The following is a 23,679-nucleotide window of genomic DNA, read 5'->3' on the forward strand; positions in this document are numbered from 1 at the left end:
TGTTGCACTTCATGATAAGTCTCGAAGTAGTATTTAGCAGTCTTTTCAAAACGGCTGAAAAGTTGATAGTTTACTTTCGATGTCGAGATGAATCACTATTTTCTCTACGAAAATTCATAGTAGGGGACGTGAAAAATTTGGAATTTTAAAATATTCAATAAGAAAATCATTTTTTGTTTAATAGCTTTATATTTGAATCCAAAAAAAAGTTCTCTTAGATAGAGTTTAAATTTAAAATTTTCGAAGCTTATAAACAAAACAAACATGAAATTCCGCAAATAAAAATTAAAAGCCAATATTTATATGATTTCCCTTCTTTTTTTTGCAGTTAATATCATTATTAGCAGTAGCCGGTTTGACGTGGGCAGATGTTGGTACAGCAGCAAATCAATATTTACCACCACAGAAAGGTTACAATTACGATAAACCCATTGTACCATTCCCATCTGGTAATAATCAACAACAAGTACCATATCCAACAACACAACGACCATATCAACCACCATATCAACCACCACGACCACAACCACAACCTCAGCCACAACCCACATACAGACCAGCAACACAACCACCTTACCGACCACCACAACCACCAACATACGGTCCACCAACAACTGGAGGCGGTCATTCTGGAGACGATGTAAGTAATAGAATAGTTTTTGAATCTCTTTTAATTTGACCTCCTTTGCGCTGTTTGTGCGAGGTCTCATAATTTATTTTTCACTTCAGAAAACGCTTTGACTGTAACAAATTGTTTCTTTTTTTTTGGTTTCGTTTAGCATGATCATCATCATCATGAACCAGGTATGCCATTCGATTTCAACTATGCTGTGAAAGATGATTATTATGGTAATGATTATTCACATAATGCTGTAAGTGATGGTGATGTAACACGTGGTGAATATAGAATTTTATTACCAGATGGTCGTACACAAATTGTTAGATATACAGCTGATTGGAAAAATGGATTCAATGCACAGGTATGTTTAATTCTTATTCAAAAAATAAAATAAAAATTCTTTAATTTGAAAAAAAAATATCCGAGGGTAGGATCGAACCCTGGTCCTTTGGTCTGTAAATCCATCGCTCAACTAACACAGCCAGTAAGTGAGCTTTTGTTGTAAAAGAATAAAAGTCTTATTTGCACGTGAAATATATTTTTTAAATCTGTAGTTAGATTGAAAAAATCTGAAGAATCCATAATTCGAAAATAGATAAAATTATATGAAGATAGAAAAAATTTCAACCACACATACCATTGTGAGCAAAATGCTCATAACGCGAGTGCTGGCAGGATAATTCTAGCGAAAGAAAATTATTTACCATTCTTGGTTAACTTCCGTGTATTTTATCAATAAATTCTGAATAGTTTTCAATCTTAAACAAATCCCATCCCAAAATTAATTTCATCAATGACCAATATTACAAAATCGTAACGTGTATCATATTTTGGCTATGTTTATTTCATTTTTTTTCAATTATTATTAATAAAATAAAACATTAATCTTAAAAAATATATAATAATAGAATTATTTAAACAATTATATTTTGCAACAAGACATTATTATTATTAAATAATATAATAAAAGAAATGTGTAGTAATTGATTTTTTTTATAACAAAAATATTATTCAAATACAAATAATAATAATACTTAAAATTACTTTGTGTTCCACACCCAATTTGTTTATAAAAGAGCTTCACATCGAGTAATTTTAATTTAATTCGTGTAGGTCTTCTCTATTTACCATCCAAAACAGATCTGATTAGATTGTTATACAATGATATTCAAAATTAGACACGTTATGAAGTATAACGTAATAACAAAAAAACATTGAACAAGGCAGTTATTCATGAAACTTTCATTAAACTTGTTTCATTATCCGGAGATACTTACTTCTGGTGCTCATTTCACTGCGATCAATATGCTAAATGGCAATTTTTTTTCTGCTAGTAGCAGATATAAACTTTAAGCTACTTAAGGATGTATGAGCATGACAACAATGTTTGATTTAAAGGCTCAAAATTTGTTTGTAGGTAGTCTTTTAATCAAAGAATATGTGGTTAAAATTTCAGCTTAGGTAACCGTGCAAATTTTTTAGAAAAAAGTCATTAAAAATCGATATAAAATATATTGGCTCTTATGGAGGAATCTCAAAAAACGACATATTTTGGAAGTTTTTGGTAATTTTCATTTGGAATGAATGAAAACAAATTTAAAAAAAACTTTTTAATAAGAAAATAAAAAAACTAAGTGTCACCGTCCATATAAGGGATGTAAGAGCAGGGTAGATTAAGGGTTGAAATTATTTTTATCTTATTTTCAACTTTGATGATGAATTTTGTTATAACTTCATGAATGTAGACGAAAAATAAGAATAAAATTTTTCGATATGTGTCTTGGTTTTCGAAATATCGAAAGCTAAATAATTAAACAAAATTTTCAATTTTCGATATTTTGAAAATTAAGCCAGATATCGAAAAATTTTATTCTTACTTTTCGTCTTATATCGTCAAGTAATAATATAAATTTATTATCAAAATTGAAAATATCTATTTTTAAATTTGTGCCCTCACTACCATGCTCATACATCCTTAACCTTTATTTCGTTTAAGTTTTTATAAATTATACCTCATTACCTAGATAACCTAGATAAGATAACTGATCGTAGAGACCTGAAACTTGGAGGGTGTGGTGATAAACGGGGGCAAAATCTGTATGGCACAATGTCATTCCTTGGTCCAATCTACTTAAAATTTTGCACATTCTTTAACAGAATTGGTGGGTATCAAACTAGTAATACACATAAAAATTATATAATCCATCTTAATTTTGAATGTCATTGTATACTTGACAAACCCAATCTGTACAGAGTGATGCAGATGACCTATAAACATAAAAGATTATTATTTACGTGACCTTCTAGCATCACACATTACATCCCATTTAACACACCACACCGTTCGTTGTTGATACTTCTTCTTCTTTATTGTTTTTATACCCTGTACATATATAATATATATCCAGGTATATTAAGTTTAGTCCCAAGTTTGCAATGCTTAAAAATATTGATGCCATGAACAAAACTTTGGTGTAGGTGTTTATAAAATCATCTAATTAGTCCATTTCCGGTTGTCCGTCTGTTCGTCTATCAACATGATAACTCAAAAACGAAAAGAGATATCAAGCTGAAATTTATATAGTGTACTCAGGACGTAAAAAGTGAGGCTGAGTTCGTAAATGAGCAACATAGGTCAATTGGGTTTTGGGTCTGTAGTACCCATCTTGTAAACCGTTAGAGATAGAACAAAAGTTTAAGTATAAAAAATGTTCCTTATACAATAATAAACAACTTTTTTTTGAAACATTTTTTCGTAAACGTCAACATGTGGGCACAAATTGGGACAAAACTTTGATATCCATTTTCTCCAAAACTATAAAAGATAGATCGTTATAGATAGCTTCAAGTAGTGGACTTCTGAAACATTCTCGAAAAACAAAATAAAAATTCTAGAAATTACTTTCGAAAATTTTCGCAAACCAAATAAATGGCGACTGAAACGCCGGCATAATTGTTTTGGTATTGATATTCGACACTTTCTATACCGGGTATTTCAACAATTAACTCATTCAATTGTTTGTTTTTATTTGTATTGTAAAATAATACAACAATCACGAAGTACCCTTTTATAAAAATAAAAAAACTAGTTACTTTTTTATTCTATTCAAATATTTATTATCATTTAAGTCTTTTAAAACAATTGTTTGATCCGAGACGTAATGTGTTGTCTAATGGGAATAACGTGACAAGAAACCCCGTTAAAAATAAATATAGGTACATTTACTGCCTTGAGCCTCCAATTCTTCGAAAACAACCTAGTTTTAAATCAATTTTTTTAGTATTAAACTAAATAACAATTTCGATTTAGATCATAAACAAAGTTTTTGTCATTTTCACGATTTTATTTGCATTCGGGTTGCCAAAATATTTTTTTTTTTTTTTGTAGAAATTTTTATATCTTACCAATCTCTTTCAACTGTGATTAATATTTGGTTTTATTTTTTGTTTCCAAATTCCCGATTTTTGGAAAGTTAGCTATAAAATGTTCTCAATCAAGCCGGTTCGACCGTTTAGGCGCTACAATGCCACAGACAGACAAACATACAAACCTCACACCCCTTTTTTTAGTTCGGGGGTTAAAAATAATCTCATATATCTGTTCTACTTAATGGTAAGAATTTCCTGTTCATTTGATAATAGTTTTATCTCAATTTTAAAATTTTCTGTGTAGAAAATTCTAACAATTTGTGCAATTCTAAAAATTGTTTTTAAGATAACTCTCATCTGTACTAAATAATTTCGTCCTTCTAGTTTTTAAAAATAATATTTCTACATCACAAGCATTACACAAGGAACATTCAAAACAATTACATATTATATTATCAAATAGATTTTAATAGACAATTATTATATTTAAAGACACATTTCTTGACTACAATATTTTCTAATATACAGTCAAACCTGGATAAGCGACAGTTTAAGGGAGCACAATCTCATTCTTGCTTATGGAGGTTTCTCACTAACCCGAGTTTCTCGCTAATTCAGGTACATGGGTAACTTTTCTCTCTTATAGAGGTACGCAACAATAACAAGTCACAGCAAGTACGAATATAGTAAATTGTAGCTATTGTTCCTCCTAAATAATATAAATAAATAAAATTCGACTGTCGCTTATAGAGGTATAGATAAGTAGCAGTCTCACTTACGGAGGTCCATGAGGGAAAAACGACTCTCTCTTACAGAGGTTTCTGTTTCTCGCTAATAGAGGTTTTAGGAGCTTAAAATGACGGGTCCTGGCTATTACTCTCACTTATAGAGTATTCTCACTTATCCAGTTCTCACTTATCCAGGTTTGACTGTATCTTACACTGCTGCATTCAAATACAATATTATTATTACAATAAAATAAAATAAAATAAATAAATGCGTCAATTAAATTGTAAAATTACATTGCAAATAATTGATATTGACAATGATTGAAATCAATTTATATGTATAGATACTTTATTAGAAATCAAATAAAATTAAGAAATCAAAAATAATAATATATAAAATAAAATCGATGGCATTTTAATACACATGACATATCAAAGACATTCACAAACATATATAACTACGTTTTATTTCAAATATGCAGAACGGAAACTTGTTAAAGAAGTTTTTCTTTTTTTAAAACTATTAATTTGCTTAATCATCTCTTAATTTAATCAAATAGCAATTTTATACTGATAGAAATATTATATTTTACTAGAGTGATACCCACCCGCTTCGCTGGGTTTAAAAGTAATGATTGATAAAGATTGCTCTCGCTTATACCTTTTCTATAACACTCGAAATAATGGTAAAGATTGTATGGTTTTCTATTTTTTTTTTTTAATGTATAACAGTAATTATTCATTGAGTACAACCAACAATTCGATTAGCCAACAGCCGCCATTTATTTGGTTTTCGAAAATTATCTAGAAACTTTTTTTGTGTTTTTCCAGAATGTTTCTCAAGACCGTTTAGACCAAAAACTACCTGCAAATTAAGAACTCCATATCTTGTATATTTTTAGAGAAAATAGACACCAAAGTTTGCCCTAACTTGCGTCCGCACGGAGTGATTTTCACATGTTTCAGACAAAATTTGTTTATTTTTTTATATGGAATATTTATATACTCCGATCAATCTGAATACTAATTAGAATTCTTTTTAAACAATAATAATTTTAAAAAACAAAGGTATTTTAATGTGTTATTAATAATAATTTATTGACTATCAGTTACTTATTGGTTATTAATTAATTGAAGGTAATCGGTTTATAAAATGCAAGATTATCATCTTCATTCTAGTAATTAATGTTTAAATATTATTTAAATTTATTTATTCATTATTTGTTTACTTCTATAAGACCATATTTTAATAATAAACATTCTGATAAACATCAAAAATATTAAGTTTTTTATTTTAAGAAAATTTATAACCAGGAAATTCTTTAGGATATAATAAAATAAATAATCTTGGTAATGTGATTAAAATTTGAGATTCTTACATTTCTAAACGACCAGTAATATTCTTATCAAACTTTCTCAATTTTTGGACACCCTGTATATTCGATGTCAAAAGTGAATAACTGAATGTTAATATTTTTGAAAGCAGAGCTTTTTATAAAGAATAAATTTTTTTCGTAAACCCTATAATATAAAAGTTTTCCGCAACTTAGCTAGACACCGTGTATATCCAACTTAGCTAAGCACCTTGTATATGTATACATAAAATATATATCTAAGTATTATATACAGTAACATGTCACAAATAGTATACGTATACATGAGTATTTTTTCATTATCTTGCCAATAGGAAATAATGGAAGTTTAATTTGATGTACTAAGTAAATTAGCTTAATGAGGTTGTGTTTTTATATAAGGACGACACGGTGGAAAAATATTTCTTTATTTATCGCAAAGATTCAAAGATTTACCGAAACTATTTACATAAAATCCTTGAAAAAAAACTGATGGGAACAGTAATTATTATTATAAATGTACAGTAATTAATAAATTGCATTTTTTCCATCTATGTAAAATGCATTAATTATGAAAACCATAAAAAAATTAATCAAAACCATAATAAATTTTAAAAAATAAAATAATAACAACTTTCGAAAAAAACTCATGAATAATTTTCGGAAAATATATTAAAAATTGAATCCTATAAATGAAAAAATAGTGAACTCGCCTTTAAGAAATCGTAGAAATTCAATACCTATAATTTTTTTTCTCTGGAAAATAGTTTCTTCAAATGCCATCACAAGCTCGAAACGTTCAAATATTAGAAAAATCATACCAGGGGAAACACTCCATTTCAAGAAGTAATTTTTCCTTATTCGTTTTATATATAGATATCTACTTACTTTTTTAGATAAAGCGAAGATAATTCCCTAGATATTATCGCTTTCAAAATTTCAAAATTTATTATTTTATTCACGCAAGAAAACGTAATTATCTCCGATAAATGTCAGATTATCTTTTTTTTAGATAACTTCTATAAATACATGAACATGCAAAGAATGAAGATATTCTTAGGATTCTGTTCCAAAAACAGCTAATTTTTGGTCAAATCAATCTTATACACAGCAGTCACTGTATGAGAGAAAACGCGAATATATGCCCCCAGGAAGTTTTTATGTTTCAAACTTGGACTCCAGTCGAATGAACTTATATTTTCGCTTAGAAAACCATCACTGACCAGGAGGATTTCTCTATATTCTATGAACAAAAAATCCTGCTGCACAAACGGTGAAATTTCCAAAACTTTCTAAAAGTTTCTAGGTGAATCATAGAAGCCCACCCGCCCTCGTAATATATGCAAAGCTCTTGATTTTTGTTACTAAACCAGCTGAATCTTTCTTTAACCTGTCAGCACTCGTGTTATGAGCATTTTGCTCACGTTTGATTTAAAACATAAAAAAATATATGTTTTATCCTAAATGGTCAAAAGGGTAAAGCAATGGTATCTGTGCGTACTGAACCAGATTAAAGTGGGTACTTTAAACTTGATGTATGTAATTTTTATGTACAAATCTTATTAACTTTTATGCTTCAATTAATTATATAAAAATAATTTTATTTTTTTTTTAATAATGATGCGATCGATGCTTAGACATGTAAGGTCATTGGCGCTTAATTATAAAAAAACGAGAATTATTACATACTTATTAGTATAAAATTAATTTCATTCATCATTTGTCATTGGTGCGTCTATCAAAAAAAAAATATATTTATATTATCTAAAAATAGAGATTAATGGTAAAAAAAAGAATGAGTAATTTCGCTGCGGTCTGCGTGTAAATTATGACGGAAGATTTAGATAATCATGAAGTATTTGTAGTTATTCTCAGATTATGAACGTTTCACTAATCTGTATCTAATCAAGGACGTTTTAAACACAGAAGGCGTACGGGAAAATTGTTCAAGATCCATTAACCATTCGAATTTATTATCCTATCTTCCATTTTGTACCAAAACTCAAACCTCGAACCTAGACCAATCTACATATAAACGAAATATCACTAACTCACTGATTCATCACGATGTCTCGAAAACTATTCACCCAATTGTCTTGAAATTAAGCATAGTTAATTATTACATGATGTAGACGCTCTTTTAGAATAGATTTTTGGAAATTTAACTCCTAAGGGGGTGAAAAGGTGATGAAAGTTTGTATATAGAAACCCCATGAAAATAATTTTATAGATAATTACAAATCTACGGTTGCTAAAATGTCTGCCGTTCCATAAATGTACATGTACAAATGTATTTCTGGACATTCTACCAGAAAGTTAAATGGCCTATTATCCGGCCCATCACAACTTCATGAGGATATATGCCTTTCAAGATGGTAGTGCCCAATAGACACCCTAACTAGGAATTATAAAGTAGCAAATAAATTTTTCCACTGCATAAAAATCGGTGTAATCTTGCATTGAATAAATCTTTAAAAATATTTTAATAACTAATCATTAAAATTTATATACGCTTACTGTTTTTTTAACATTTAAAACAATAAATAATTATGCCTTAAGTAAAATTAATTGATCTTTTATCTATGAATTAATTCTTCTTTAAAGTACACTTAAAATTATTTAACATTTTTAAGGTGTTTTATAAATATGTACAGTCCTGCACATTAAAACTGAATCAATCTAACATGCATCTTGTAAGTAATTTATGTTAAAATATAAATTCAAATAAATCTGTTATAAATCTCCTCAGAAACTTTTTCGTTCAATAGACGTTCTCGTTTCTATGGATTAATTAGAGTAATTAGAATCCAAAACAAAAATCCAAATCGAATGAATCCAGAATCATTCCGAAACAGCAATTTTAGTACAGGAATTTAGGCAATAGCTCAAAATAAATTTCTGTATGCTATTTGGAAAAAAATCATTTTCTAGGCTAAATTTGCCCAAAAAAATATAAATTTTTCTGAAGTATCGATAATAATCGTTAATAATAATTTCTTCAGTTGACGCCTCAGAAACTTGTTGCTCGATCGCAAATTCAATCAGATCTTCATGTCCATGGATTAGGACAATTAAGAAAGACTTTTTAAAAACATAAAAATCTTTGACCTTTTGATAATTATAGATGAATCTCACCATAAAATACGTAAAAAACCATACAATTCGAATTTTGTTAGGCTAGTTTTTACTAGAAGTTTATTTCAAAAAGCGCAATTTACACGTATTTTAAAATAGATACAGTCGTTCATTAATTCCATAAATTTTAACTTATACGTGCAATTTTAATGTAAACCATTGTACCTAATTACTTTGAAAATTTACCGATTACATCATATTTACAAAAAATAATTTAATAAATATATATTTAGAAAATTAAAAACCTAAAAAAATCAATCATGTACACACAAAATTAATAAAAATATAATCAATTTTATTACTTATTCAATCACGATTTTATTGAAATTTATTTACAAAACTATACAAATAATTCATAGATAAAAATGCCAAATTATTTTTAATTTAATTTGATTAAATTTATTAATTTTTCATTAATCAAACAAAATAAATCCAAGATTAGTTGTCGATAAAAAAATAAATTTATCTAGGACTATAGATGGGTTTTTTTTTTTTTTTTTTGGTGGTTCAATGCTAAAATATTTTGGGTAACCAACTGATAGCTGACTTAGAGACACGCCTTAAAAACATGGCCGAAAATAGAGTGCATATTTAAAATATATGCCAATCATATCAATCCAAAACATCAAACTCTGATTAAATTTGATTGCTCGATGATTATTTGATATTAATTTATCCTTTTTTTTACAGGTAACATATGAAGGTACACCAACATATCCAGCTCAAGGTGCAGGTTCAGGAATTAAAAACCAATATGGACCACCACCACAACAAGGAGGCGGTAATCAAGGCTACCAATATTAAATATTTAAGAAAGAAACAAGAAAAAGAACTTAACAAAATGTAATAATTACGATCTCTTCTATATAATAATGAACAAGACATTTTTAAAAAAAAACGCAAAATGTATACTATTTTTAACACGTAAAAAAAATAATTACTACCAACTATTGCATTGTTTCACTATAGGTATATAATTAATAATATAATTAATTTAAATTATTGAACAAATGTCAGTATTTTTTATAGATAAATTATATTTATAACATTTGCTACTAATTTCACATACTCACATCACACAGATTAATTTTAGTTCATGATAAATGGCGCTACTACAATCGATTATAGCGCCATATGTGATGGAATACAAAACTAAAGCTTTTGTATTACTAACCTGTGTGTATCGTGATAAATATTAAGATGCTATTTGGAGTAATTTTCATGATTTTGTAGAAGAAAAACTCGATATATAAAGTACATTTTATCCTGCTATATTTTAATGTTACCCAACTTAATTTTAAACAATAATCTGTGTTCCAAGAAAGTTACCAATTTTTTTTTTACCGAAAATGTATTGAATTCTTTTTTTTATTATAATGATAGAGGTAATATTTTGTGAAAAATCATGTTTTCTTTGATTTTGGTAATAATTTTCTCAGAAATGGAAAAAATATGCTATAAGCTTTCGGCTTATCCATAAAAATTTCTCCAAAATTTTGAGCTAACTAAATCGATTAATTTTAAAAGAAATTTTACTAAATTCTTATCAAAATATTACTAAAATTATATCCAAAAACAAAATAAGTACATAAATCTTTCCAAAATATTATCCAAGAAAGAAAAAAGAAAAAATTTTGTAGCCATAAGGAAAGAGAAAATACATTGCATTTAATTTTAGCAAATTTATTTTTTAGAATATTAAGATCATTTTATAAGTTTTTATACCATATTTATATAATTTTTATAAAAATTTGTATAATTTTTTTTTGGCTTTTGTCACAATTTTCAAAATAAAGATCTTATTCTTTTTAAATTTTAATTTGCGCGCCGAATGTGTGTATATTCCTTTTATATAATAAAAAGTATGTATTATAATTTTTTTCATAAAATAAATATATTGTAAAAAAACATTTTTAATGAAGTTTTATTTCCTCTATTGCATGTACGCAAAGTACGTAAAGATTGGTAAAGATCACCGCATTGTAACCTTCACCTCTCTTGCTCTCACTTATCCCCTTCCATAATATTCGAAATCATGGTAGGGATTGTTTTACACTCGTAATATTAATATAAGCTTGCTTGTATTATAGCAAAAAGTTTAACTCCCAGCGATGTATCTTTCACCTCAAAAATATTCTAAAAGTTGTAAGTGATTGAGCCATCTTCCCTCTCGAAAAAGGAACCACTCGTCCTTCGATTATGTTTCATCGTAACTGGTCTAAAGGTGAATGTTGATACTATTTTACTCATCGAAGGTTTATAGAAACAACAGGAGCACCAACGCCATGTCCAAAATCCGAATTTGTGGTTCGATTATTCTGGACAACCAAGTCAATTCCTTGAAAATTAGTCTTCAAAAATAAATTTTAATTGAAATTTTCGACTAGTAATCGAGTCCATAGACAACCAATTATAATAAATATTTATTATCTATGATCGAGTCTTAATACTTTTCAACTGCAGTGCCATCTACAAAACAACGGCTAAACTAAATTTTACTCCGTTGGTAAAAGAAAAAACTGCACCGCTTACGTCAATTTCGATTTTAATTTTTTTTTCTGACAATAACCCAAAATTTTGACAGCTAAATTTTGAAACCACTTGTTACAAGGCGCTGAGAAATTTTTTTTAAAAAGATAATGTTCATAATTACGTAAATTAAAATTAATTGGTATGATAAGTTTAATTAAAATCATTAAAATTCATTAGAAATATGACTTACGCTAATATATTATAGGGATTATATAAGATTAACTAGAAAAAACAGGTTAATTTGTCACGTACTAAACTCAATACTATTAGAAAAAAACGGTGACATTGCATGAAATTTAACATTTACCACTTTTTTTTTCTTAAATAAATACTTTTCTGTTTACCTTGAATTAATTTCCTTATCTCCTTCAGTGCACTTTGTTACCTCCAATAAAATTAAATTATTCGCAGTGTTTAGTTAAGTTTGTGTATTAATCGTGAATGTTTAAGAAATTGTTTCTATTTTAGATTTAAAAAAAAAAAAAAATATGGCTCAATGTACTCCATTAATTCTAAGATTAGTTGCTTCAACAGTAGCGGCTGCAAATCGTGCAGGTAAAATTATTCGAGATATTATGACGGTTGGTGACCTAGGAATTGTCGAAAAAGTACGTTTTCACGAATCAAATTAGAGTGTTATAAACTTCGAAAAATCATGTTTGATTGTGTTGTTTTTTTAGGCGAAAAATGATTTTCAAACAGAAGCTGATCGATCTGCTCAAAGATGTATAATTGCATCGTTATCACGACAATATCCAGCGGTGACAATCATTGGTGAAGAGGGTCCAAGTACGAGTTGTGAAGTACCAAGTGACTGGGTTGTAACATGCAATGATACTAATACATTAGGACTAACTTGCCCAGAAAGTTTATTAGATGTCCAAGAAAAAGATATTGTTATTTGGATTGATCCTTTAGATGGTACTTCTGAGTATACGAAAGGTAACGTTTCGATCAACAGCTAACATAGTTAATTACACAGGTCTGCAAAAAATAATTTTTGTTTTTGTACATTAGGTCTAGTTGAACATGTCACGGTATTGGTTGGAATCGCTGTGAGAGGAGAACCTGTTGCTGGTGTAATTCATCAACCATATGGTCCACCTGCTGGTACAGGCCGGACTGTGTGGGGTATAATAGGTGCTGGAATCGGTGGTATAACACCACATTCACCACCGAAAGATCGTTTAGTTGTGACAACAACACGATCGCATTCGAATAAAATTGTTGAGGATGCTTTAAATGCCCTTAAACCTGATGAAGTTTTGAAAGTTGGTGGTGCTGGTCACAAAGTAAGTAAATTATCTTATTTAAAATAAACGTAGAAATGTTAGGTGAGGCTTGGTTAGAGTAGCTGTCGTGGGGCATTTAAGGACGTTTTGACACTAGCCTTAATGTGATTCTAATAGATTATATAATCTTGTTGCAGGTATTACTTTTAATAGAAGGCAAAGCAAATGCTTATGTATTTGCTAGCGCTGGTTGTAAAAAATGGGATATATGTGGTCCAGAAGCTGTGCTTACAGCTCTAGGTGGTACATTAACAGATATGAATGGAAAACGATACAAATATGATGCAGATGTACAATATAATAATACTGGCGGTGTTTTAGCAACAGCTCCTGGCGAAGATCATTCATACTTCGTCAAGAAAATACCCGAACATGTACGTGAATATTTACAATAATTCACGTTTTTTTTTTTTAAATAATTTTAAAATAAATACATTTTTTTTACAAAATTATGATTTAGGCCCAGTTTTATCAACTTCGATTAAATAAAGTAACCCTGGTTCAAAATTTAAGTAGAATTTGAGCTATCATTCTTGGTAACGTAAAATGTTGCGAAGGCATTCTTTTGAAATGGTAAAATTTTAGAGAAGGGACGATTATTACATCTGTAACGTCACTGGAAATGACTAAACCGCAAAAAAGTAGCGCACTTAAAAAAAGTTTTATCTTGCCGAGTAAAGTTTTCTTTCGTAGCTTTTTCACCAAATGAAATGCTGTTAACAAAAGTGGACTCAAATAATTTAGACCCGGTTACATCAATATCTAGTGATTTTTAACGGTTGTTTAATTTTCCTAACCTATCAATAAAAATAGTAAGCTCGATGACGAAACTGGGCCTTAAATTAGGTTATCAATTAGCATAATATCCTAACTCATCCATCTTACTTTTTAATCAAAGCTGATGAAACCAGGTCTTATGTTTTTTTTTTTTTTTTTCAAACCAGTTTAAAAATATTAATTTGTTTCATCCATTAGCATTTTCTGATTCAATTTCAGCAAAGTAATTCTAACAAAATTTCAATGTCACTCAAATTATGCTTTTAAACAGGATTTTTCTGGCAGTAGGAAACCTTTCAAAAGCAAAAACAAAAATCTGTAAAAACTGAATCAGTTTAGAATTACTGAGCTATAACATTTATAATTCTAAGGCCCGGTGTTTTATTTGATATTCATTTGAGAATTGCTGGATATAGCTCCAGCTATGAAAATTTCTGTAATTTTCGAAAATAGCCTTTCAGACATTTTGAAATGACTGTCAAATACTACGCCTGATGGTAAATCTACTTATTTTATGATGAAATAAATCGTACCTGTGTGCATCTAAACAGTTTTGAGTTCCTCATAGTTAAAATAACGAGAATGCCGATTATCCGATGTAGTTACATTTTTTGTCTATGGTATGAATTAGACGTTTCTAACAAAATGTTTGTTTGAAATTTATTTTTAATTAGATTTGTTATCTCTAACAAAGTTTCATCGTTCTATCCATAATTCAGATGACCGAAGACATCGTTCTTACTCAATTGGGAATATTCATGTATTTTTTTATACTTTTAATTCATTGTTTACACCGTTATAACAAAGTAAAAAATATAAATACTGCATTTTTACCAATTATTGAGAAAGAATTTTGTTTAAGGGTCTCAACATAAATAATTCGTTTTATTCATAATTACTTAGCCAGATAAAAGCCTTATAGTTAACTTTTGGTGGATGGTTTGTTGAATGTATGGTAGGTAATGTTAAAAAAAATACAGTGATGTTATTAGCATTTTAGTTGGAGCAAAAAGAATCTGCGGGTCGGATTCTAGCATTTTGCACTATAATCATTCCCGGCTAATTTTAATACCACTGTAAGAATGAAAGAGTTTAATTTTCGCATTTAGATTTTGTGAATATATGTTAGTAGATCAGTTCAAAGTTTTGACGTATTTGTCAAAAGTTATTACTCTTTTTAATAAAAAAACATTCCATTTTCACTAAACCATTATTGGGAGCTGACATTAAAGTGTGATTTAAAATATAATGTCGAATTTATGTAATTTTATTTACGTAGAAATGAAATAATGTTAATTTCATTCAATTTATTGTCAATCATCCGGCTGTAACTTTATAGAGCCTGGTAATGTCGAAATTGCCGCCTTACGTAAAAATAAGTGAAGAATGATGATACAAAGTTAAGTTATGTTAGAGTGGCTGTCCTGGGATTTGACTGAGACCATAGGGCCCGTTGTGAAATTTAGACCAACAGGTTTCAGATCGAAAGACATTCAACTCAAATAAGTCCACTTCTTCATGGCAAGAGATGGACAATGACAGAGAAGATGGGACATCGATTCCTTTTTCTCCTCACTGTGACAGCTCGTGCAATAATCATGATGCTCGGGTAGGCTCAGTCGTTCAGCGTGACTGTCGCATACCCAGTTTCCTGTGATAGCCGCAACAGGTTTCGCAGTTTTTATGAATTCTTACGATCGTATTCCGATCATATCTGCCTTGCAGCACTACAAGTGTGCGTCCTTCCCTCCATCTAAGATTGACCTTGAGATTGTGGTAAAAAGTTACAAAACGATGAATTGCTATTATTTAAATTTTAAACACCAAAAAAGGTCATTTCCCAATTACATTTAGAAAAAGAATGTCATTATATGTTTGGATGTTAATAACGCTAAAAAACAAAACAATAAGATCTATTTTAGGTGTAATTTTTTCCATTATTAATAGAATTTGTGTATAAGTTTCCAGGAAAAATGAATTTTCGAAATTCAGAAAGTCAAAAACACATTAATTTTTTTTTATAAAATGAATTATATATTTTTTTTATATCATGCTTTAGAGTATTTTTATTTAAGACCTCAATTATAGATGACCATCCGAGGGGGAAGGTCATAGTAAAGACTACATGGAGGGAAGGATAGGTTCCAAAAAAACTGGAATTGAGCCACATAGTTTATGGAAGCTCCTTTTTTACTAATAAGCCCAGATGCATTGGAAAAGTTGGGAAACAACCGAGTAAAAAACGGAGGATCATCATTCCTGGAAACAGTTACACAATATTAATTTCTTGTTGTTTAGTATATGTAAGTAAATTGAAAAAGATACGAGACTTATTCACAACTTTTTGATGAAAAGTTTAAAAATTTACGGGTATATTAAAAGAAACAGTAAGATAAATGTATTCATAATTCGTAAGGATAAAATAAATATAAAAAAAATTAACATTTTGTACCATTTTTTCTGTTACTCAAACATTAATAAGTTTTTTTGTGTTTCTAGAATAAGTTTTATAGATTTTTTTATTGCATTTTTCATTAATTTGTAATCAAGGACATATTTGAGTAAATTTTTACAAACCCGCCTAGGAAAAGTAAGAAAAGTAATGTTTTCGTCATTATGAACATAGGGTTTCAAAATATCATGGGGTGAGCATTCGTAGAATTTTGAAAAGCAAATAAGTCCTTGTTTATAAAAAAAAGTTTAAAAAATATATCATGTAATTACTTTTTTTAAATACAACTAACGGACCAGTAATATTCTCAAAACTACAGATTTACGTGCAAAAATGAATTGAAAAAGAAATATTAGTTAATAAGTTTCTAATTGTAAGTTATTAAATGTATTTGATTTTAGTGCCCAAAATAAATTTTAAAGAGAAAAAAATATATAAAATAAGAGGTCAATGCGCACAAATTTTACAGAATCCGAGTGTTACGATATAAAAAATATAAAACAGAGATTTTATAGAATTTAAAAAAAAAATACATTATTGTAATTTAAAAAAATTAAATTTTATCTTGCAGGTAAAATTTTTAATCTACTTAGAACATGCTATTAGAAAACTACTATCGTATTTTTAAATAAAAATAGCGATAAAAAGAATTTTCATCTGTAAGTATTTGAAAAATTATTTGCTTTGAAAAAGTAGAACTTGAATCATACTATAAAATGAATATATTAGATGAATACAGTAGAGTCTCTAATACGACACTTCAATATTTTGACCCGTACAATAACCTGGAGCCCCCTGTCCACGCGTAGTTTTAAAATGCATACAGTAATCCGATAATATCCAATTTTTAATGGTATAAAAGCGCACGTAAAATAAATTTTTCCATATTTGGAGTGTATAGCAATCTTGGTTTTGTAACCATCTACAAATATTTAGATCAAGAATTACCTTTAAAAAAAATAACGGTTTAATAAAGAAAACTTAGCGGTCAAAATGTATTCAATTTTAATTTTCCGTATTCTAAGTTTCGATTACCATTAAATGTAAGTAGGAGGTATTATTCAAGTTAATAATATATTGTAAACGTAAGCGATTTTATTGGTCGCGTTCAATCGATAAAAACGCTTGAATGCAAAAAGGGGGCGGTTCTTAAAATATAGGTCGAATTTGGCCAATAAAAATTTCATAAGATAAATGTCAGTGTAGAGAAAACCTTACTATATACTTAAAAAAAATAAAACAATAAAAAATTATTTTTCAAATGTTAATATATAAAACAATTTATCTAAATAAAAAATATTGATGTAAGTAAATAAATGTTTGTTAATTTTCCATAAATTCCAAGAAGGTACATTTTAGAAGAGGAGATGCAGTAATGTTGACTAAAACGGTATCAAATACGTCATTTTGGTATACACACTTATCAAGTAGTCACAAATTTCGAAAACAGGTTTTTTTTTTGAGATCACATTTAATTATCACCTCTTTTTTTTTTTACAATTTATTTATAAAAAATTTTCTTAAATTAATATAGTTTAAAAAAACTTCATGTAACTTTAAAAGCTTCTGGTGGTAATCGTCCATCTTTGTATTGATCTACAAATTTGGTTAATGCTGTTTTTAAATCCCATGCCGCACTTTCCAACATCCTAAAAAGAAAATGCAGGATAAGTATTTTCTATCCGCGTTGTTTCCCGTGTTTCCCACGCCCAATTTACTGGTCGCGTTCAAATTACCATACCAGCGGCAACCACGATTACTACGATTAATAGTTATTTTATAATGACTTCTCGAGACTTCGAGAACGATTTATAGTCATTTCCCGAGATAAGATTTTGAATCAAACCATGAGAGAAGTTAACGATTTCATAGTGAATTTTTCATCGTCTGAAATAGTAGTACTTAAAAATCATATAATATTTGACTTACTTTTTGGCATTTGCCATATTAAGCGTACTAATTCTTGCAAATGTTTCAATAATACAATTTTTATCTTCATTAGTATATAATTTTGGGTTCTGAATGATGCTCGGTACTTTAACAACTTTTTTACAACGCCCACTCGGGAAGTAGACTTTTCGAGCGCTGTATGTCACCTTCAAAATACACAATAATCGCATACTTAACTATATGTGTTTCATAAACGCACATGTTCGGTTATAGGTGTTTCATAAACGCACATGTTCGGTTATAGACTACATAATTGTATGTACTACTGACACGCCATCTGTACTAAAAAAAAATAAGTAATCAATCTTAACCCTCATTTATTAAAGTTACCACACTGATTGTGTCAAACGCGAGTGTTACATACAAAAAAACAAAATTAAAAATTGAAATTAAAATGAACGAGCAATAAAAATTTGTATGCAATAAAATTTAAATTTAAAATAAGTAAATAAATCATTTCTCAAATTGATAAATTTCTCTCAAAGTCAACTTCCCGAGCGATTGTTGTAAAAAGTATTGAATGCTACTTGCGGAATAACTAGCAAATATGACAGTCGTGATTACGGCATTCGCTCTAAGGTTATGAGACATTCTTATGAAGACTCGTGTGGTTGTCGCAACTCGCCTACGGCTCGTAGCGACATCTACCACACTCGTCTTCATAAGAATGTCTCATAACCTTACGCTCATGCCGCAACACCACGACTGTCAGATTATTTGCTAGTTATCCCACTTGTAGCATTAATAACTATAAAAGCACGCTGCACTTGAACAGTGGTGGCATTAAAGATGTGTACTTGTTCGTTTATAATGTTATATTCACCATGAGCGGCCGCTGTTAAAACAAACGTTCGTGTAAAACCATACAACGAATCTGGATCTGATAATTTTTCAACTTGTTCACGAAATACTCCAGTTACTAGGAGTACAGCTGTTACATTCTGTTAGAAAATTCAATCAAAAATATTTATAAATTAACTAGAAATTGTTATACAGGATGTTACAAAAATATGTAACAAACGAATTATGAAATACCAGAATTTATACAACGATATACAGTGTGTCCCCGGATAGAGGTATTCTTATTTTGTATTTTAAGAAATTCTTTATAAGAAGTTTTGATTGTAACTAGAAATATTTACCGAATAATATAATAGATCCACTGTAAACGTGTATGGATCATGTTCAGTTGGTGGTAACATACATAATGCTTTAACAATTTCTTCCGACGTATGAAATAAATATTTGTCGTGTTTTGAATAATCGGACATTTTTAATAAGTTTCGAGTAATTCTTTTATATTCGTCAAGTCTGAAATAAAATCAAAATAACTTTTTAAAACATTGCACAAACATTTTTGTTCTTTATCAGGGTGGCTACCACAAGAATCAAGTTTCAAAATTCCGTGATAATTTTTGATTTTTCAGTATAAAATTGCTCATCTTCAGGGCCGGATTAACCATTAAGTAGAGAAAACAAAATAATAGGGTATTATCGTTAGTCAAAAATAAATCATGAAATTTGAAAAAAAGTTAAAATTTATGTAAAAATATACTTAAATATTCTGATTGTCCTTGAGTTTTACTTGAACCAAAGAACTTAGATGGGTTTAAAATTTCTGAGACTAAAATTAATAGAGTAAATTGATAATTACCTCGCTGTCGGTGTTGTAACTTGTCCCATGATTAAAGAACATGTCAAAGAAAATAAAGCACCACGATAATACAAACCCTCTAACGATTTACGATTATTTGAATCGTATAAAGTGAAATAATGTTCTAGAAATTGATCAACGAAATCCAATGCTTCATACTTCACTAAATAATTTCGTCGAAACGCTGGTACACCATTCGTTGCTAATACTTGACCATCCTAAATATAAATTTTGAAGACTAAATATTTCATAGAAGATTAGGTTAGAGTGATGAGTCTTGGAGTGGCACACACTTAGACCAACAAGGTCCGTTGTGATACCAAAAAATTATTGACCCATCCCCGGCCACTATCCGTGTACTATTTGAACCTGTTTAACAACCGCAGAAGTGCTTTGACTTCAACGGACTTAAGTTCGGCGAGATCTTCAAAGAAACTCTGACTCAAGTGATTCTATCTCCTCATGACAAGAGCTGGATAGTGACAGAGAAAAAGAGAGGCCTGGAATATCATTGAGGGCGACATTCGTTTGACAATTTCAATTTTTAAGCTATCGATCAACAGACATCTCGTTTTTTCGAGAATCAAACAAAATGATTTTTGAGATATTTATTTTCTAGACCCCTTGAAAGAGAAGTTCAACCTAAAAGATGTATTAATTCACAAACCAGCCTTTCAATATTGGGACAAATTTCTTTTATTGCCAAAACGTATCCATTCTCTGCGTAATTCTGACATACTGGATTTCCATCTAACCATAATTCTTGGATGTTCATACTTTTCAAAGGAAATAATTTCACCATATTTTCAATCTAGAAAACAAAATCCTCATTTATGAAAAACTTACTAGGCTGTTTGCTGCCTCCAAAACTCCAGTAAATTTCACCTAATTTGATGGGATTATAAAAATAATAATACATTTCATAGAACTTACCAGATTATTACGTAAATCAATGGATGTAATTGTTCGATGGGCCCATGCAGCTTCCAAACCGTCAATACTCTTAATTTCATTATTATTTAATCGTAAACATTTTACACCTAAGCCTCTTGCCAGTGATAGGACAAATGATAAAATTTTGTGATTGGATAAAGCACAATATACTTTATCTGATAAACCTAGAAAATAGGGTATTATCGTTAGTCAAAAATAAATCATGAAATTTGAAAAAAATTAAAATTTATGTAAAAATATACTTAAATATTCTGATTTCGAGTCATAAAAGTATATTTTTCTTTTATAATTTTAAAATTAAAAATCGTAATTTTTAAACTGTATATCATGTGACCTAAAACGCGGGCAAGCCCTGGTGTGATGTCATATCGGTATGAGTCATAGACCATCAGTTAGTTCAGTGTAGGCAGCTGGGTATAATATATACATAGATAATAAGTATTTATATTTATTATAATCAGATGTCTATGAATATATCTGTCAAACCTATTTGTGTTATTTCGTACAGTGATACCCATATTACGTCATTAAATTGGATGCCCGCGTTTTTGACAGTTTAAAAAAGATTTAAAATTTAATTGAATTTTTGGACAAGAAAGCGTGTGTATTTTTCCGAAATATATTTTTGGTAGCTTTTTATTAGCAAAATCAACATTTTGAAGTACTTTTTCAAAAATATTGGAATACCCTATTAATTTAACAAAATTGGTCCAAGAGGGGAGCTACTATCACTTCTCTTACCATTTCACGTACCTGGATCTTTAACTAAATTTTCCAGATTTAAAACTCCCGTTTTCTTTGTGAATCTTCTATTTAATACATGCATTAAAACATCTTGAATCTTTAACGTTGTCTCTGTCGGCATTCCTTTATTTAATAAAATACTCATAATCATCTAAAAAAAAAAACCTCATTTTTCTTCCGTAACTTTAATGACTGGACATTTCAACTAAACCATTATTTTAGTAATTAATATCTTTTTAAAATTAATTAATAAAAGTACAAATTCAGTGAGGGCATTTTAAAATTTCTAAAAAGGAAATTCAAATTTTTTATACGGACGTGACATCATAGTACGGGCTTGTCAAATTTGTTGACATACTGTATGATATTAATTACTTACATTTTATATGGTATTTCATTAAATTCTATTATTCTACGACTTTTTATTAGAAAACTTATTGATAACGAGTGTAAGTTCAATGTTGTAAATTCATTTTTTTAAAGTGTAAATTATACATTGAACTGTCACCAATTGACAGATCACGTACTTATAAGTCATCAACAGAGAGCGCCAAAAAACTACGTTTAAATATCTCAAAATGATAATGTATTTTAAATATTTTTTTACAAGCGGTGTAAACAATGAATTAAAAAAATACATAAATATTCCCTATTTAAATATAAATGGAGTTTTTGAAACTTACAGGAGATCCACCAGGATATTCTAATACTAAATTCCGACTACATAATACATCAATTGCTGTACAACAATTACGAGCAATAAACGAAGAATTTTTATCTTCAATTTGATATTGTATTGGAAATAAATCATCAGCCTTATCAACAATAACTTTTAAAACTTTATCTCGATCTAAACTAGCTCCATCGTGAATCTGAAAATGAATTTTTTATTATTTTATAAGAGTCAGTCGGTAATCTTTAAAATTGATATTTTACTCACAACAAATTTATGCCATAATAGTGGTTGATTTAATATACAACTTTTAAATGCTCCCATTTTTTTCACAATGAGAGCATTTGATTGATTTAATACCAGTGGTAAATTACCTTCCATTATTTTGATAGTTTATTCAGTTTATTTTAAAAATTTCATTCGTATAAAAAAATATTGCCGGTGTTCATTAGTAAACTACTTTCTGTCAAATTCAAACAATTATAGGCTATTTCCATTGCGGTGTCACTTTCAACACCAAATAACACATTTATACTCATATGATATTGGTAACAGACCTCCGCGAAAATCATAATGCCTTATTTTTTTCAACGGTTCTAAATATAGCTGTAAACGTGTATTTTCGTTACATGGTCAGTTATGGTCATATTTGACATCTGGAAAAAAACTTTGCAGCATCACAACGTCAAAAACTTAACATAGTTAAGCTTTTTATTCTCAAGATTGATTTTGGCAGTACTGGCTAAATAAATGTATATTCAACTATTATCGAACAGACATAACAATTTAAATGAATAAACAATGGAACTCTCCGAAGCCAAGGTGAATTTTCATGCTGACGTTTGATTCTTGAGTCTGACCGTCAAATTAGATCGCATGTTACAATCTGGAAAAAACTTGGCAGCGTTACATTATAAAAAACTAAACATAGTTTATTTAGCTTTTTATTCTCAGTATTGATTGACAAAATTTCTTTTACACCTCTGTATGATAATTTCATTTACACTTTTACACAAAATACATTTTTTGGTCGCTCATTTTTACAATACTATTTTGGTGCCAAGATGTCCGCGATATCGAGAGACGGTACCAAGAAAGATGGGATGTCACTGTATAATTTTTAATAAACGAGTGCTTTGACCAATTTTTAGTTTTTAAATTTGCAAAAAAACTTTACGTGATAGGAAAAAATGACCATCACTTCTGAAATCAGCGCATTCTAAAACATATAATTTAGTAAAAATATCTCATGCAGCTGACAAAAATTTTTTTTTTTTGCAGACCTGTGTTATCATGCTCTATTAATGGTCAATTATAAAATAAGTTCTTCTACTTAGAAATCTTCTTCAAAATAATATTATTGAGTTTAAATTTTATTTGCGTCAGTTTTAAAATGAGCGTCTTGCGACAGGATGAATTAGGCTTCGATAGGTTATATTATTTTATTT

General features: G+C 29.0%; 3 protein-coding genes across 4 annotated transcripts; 2 read left to right on the top strand and 1 right to left on the bottom strand.

Annotated features, from left to right (window-relative positions):
• Positions 1-322: 322 nt before the first annotated feature.
• LOC123291399 (pro-resilin-like) lies at positions 323-10,055 on the top strand (the record flags this gene model as incomplete). The annotated part of the gene is made up of 3 exons (XM_044871673.1): positions 323-640; positions 780-980; positions 9,894-10,055. Coding segments are annotated over 3 exons (633 nt in total), but the record flags the coding sequence as incomplete, so codon positions are not given.
• LOC123294000 (nuclear RNA export factor 1-like) lies at positions 3,834-22,682 on the bottom strand. Of its 2 annotated transcripts, XM_044875048.1 has the most exons (10): positions 22,499-22,682; positions 22,242-22,430; positions 21,568-21,709; positions 20,794-20,978; positions 20,528-20,671; positions 19,861-20,078; positions 19,349-19,517; positions 18,960-19,147; positions 18,186-18,305; positions 17,786-17,905 (listed from the first exon to the last, which is right to left on the bottom strand). In XM_044875048.1, exons 1-10 carry the CDS (start codon positions 22,610-22,612, stop codon positions 17,803-17,805), a joined length of 1,572 nt encoding a protein of 523 aa, XP_044730983.1. In that variant the 5' UTR covers positions 22,613-22,682; the 3' UTR covers positions 17,786-17,802. The 2 variants fall into 2 exon arrangements, 1 of the variants encoding a protein (XP_044730983.1); XR_006535067.1 differs by lacking the exon at positions 17,786-17,905 and adding an exon at positions 3,834-3,844 and having other exon boundaries at positions 18,302-19,147.
• Positions 11,772-17,485, top strand: LOC123294001 (3'(2'),5'-bisphosphate nucleotidase 1). The gene is made up of 6 exons (XM_044875049.1): positions 11,772-11,874; positions 12,204-12,343; positions 12,416-12,677; positions 12,753-13,027; positions 13,165-13,401; positions 16,828-17,485. The coding sequence occupies exons 2-6, from the start codon at positions 12,224-12,226 to the stop codon at positions 16,882-16,884; spliced, it is 951 nt and encodes a 316-aa protein (XP_044730984.1). The 5' UTR covers positions 11,772-11,874; positions 12,204-12,223; the 3' UTR covers positions 16,885-17,485.
• Positions 22,683-23,679: the final 997 nt, after the last annotated feature.

Source organism: Chrysoperla carnea, chromosome 2 (assembly GCF_905475395.1).
Source record: "Chrysoperla carnea chromosome 2, inChrCarn1.1, whole genome shotgun sequence".
NCBI lineage: Eukaryota > Metazoa > Arthropoda > Insecta > Neuroptera > Chrysopidae > Chrysoperla > Chrysoperla carnea.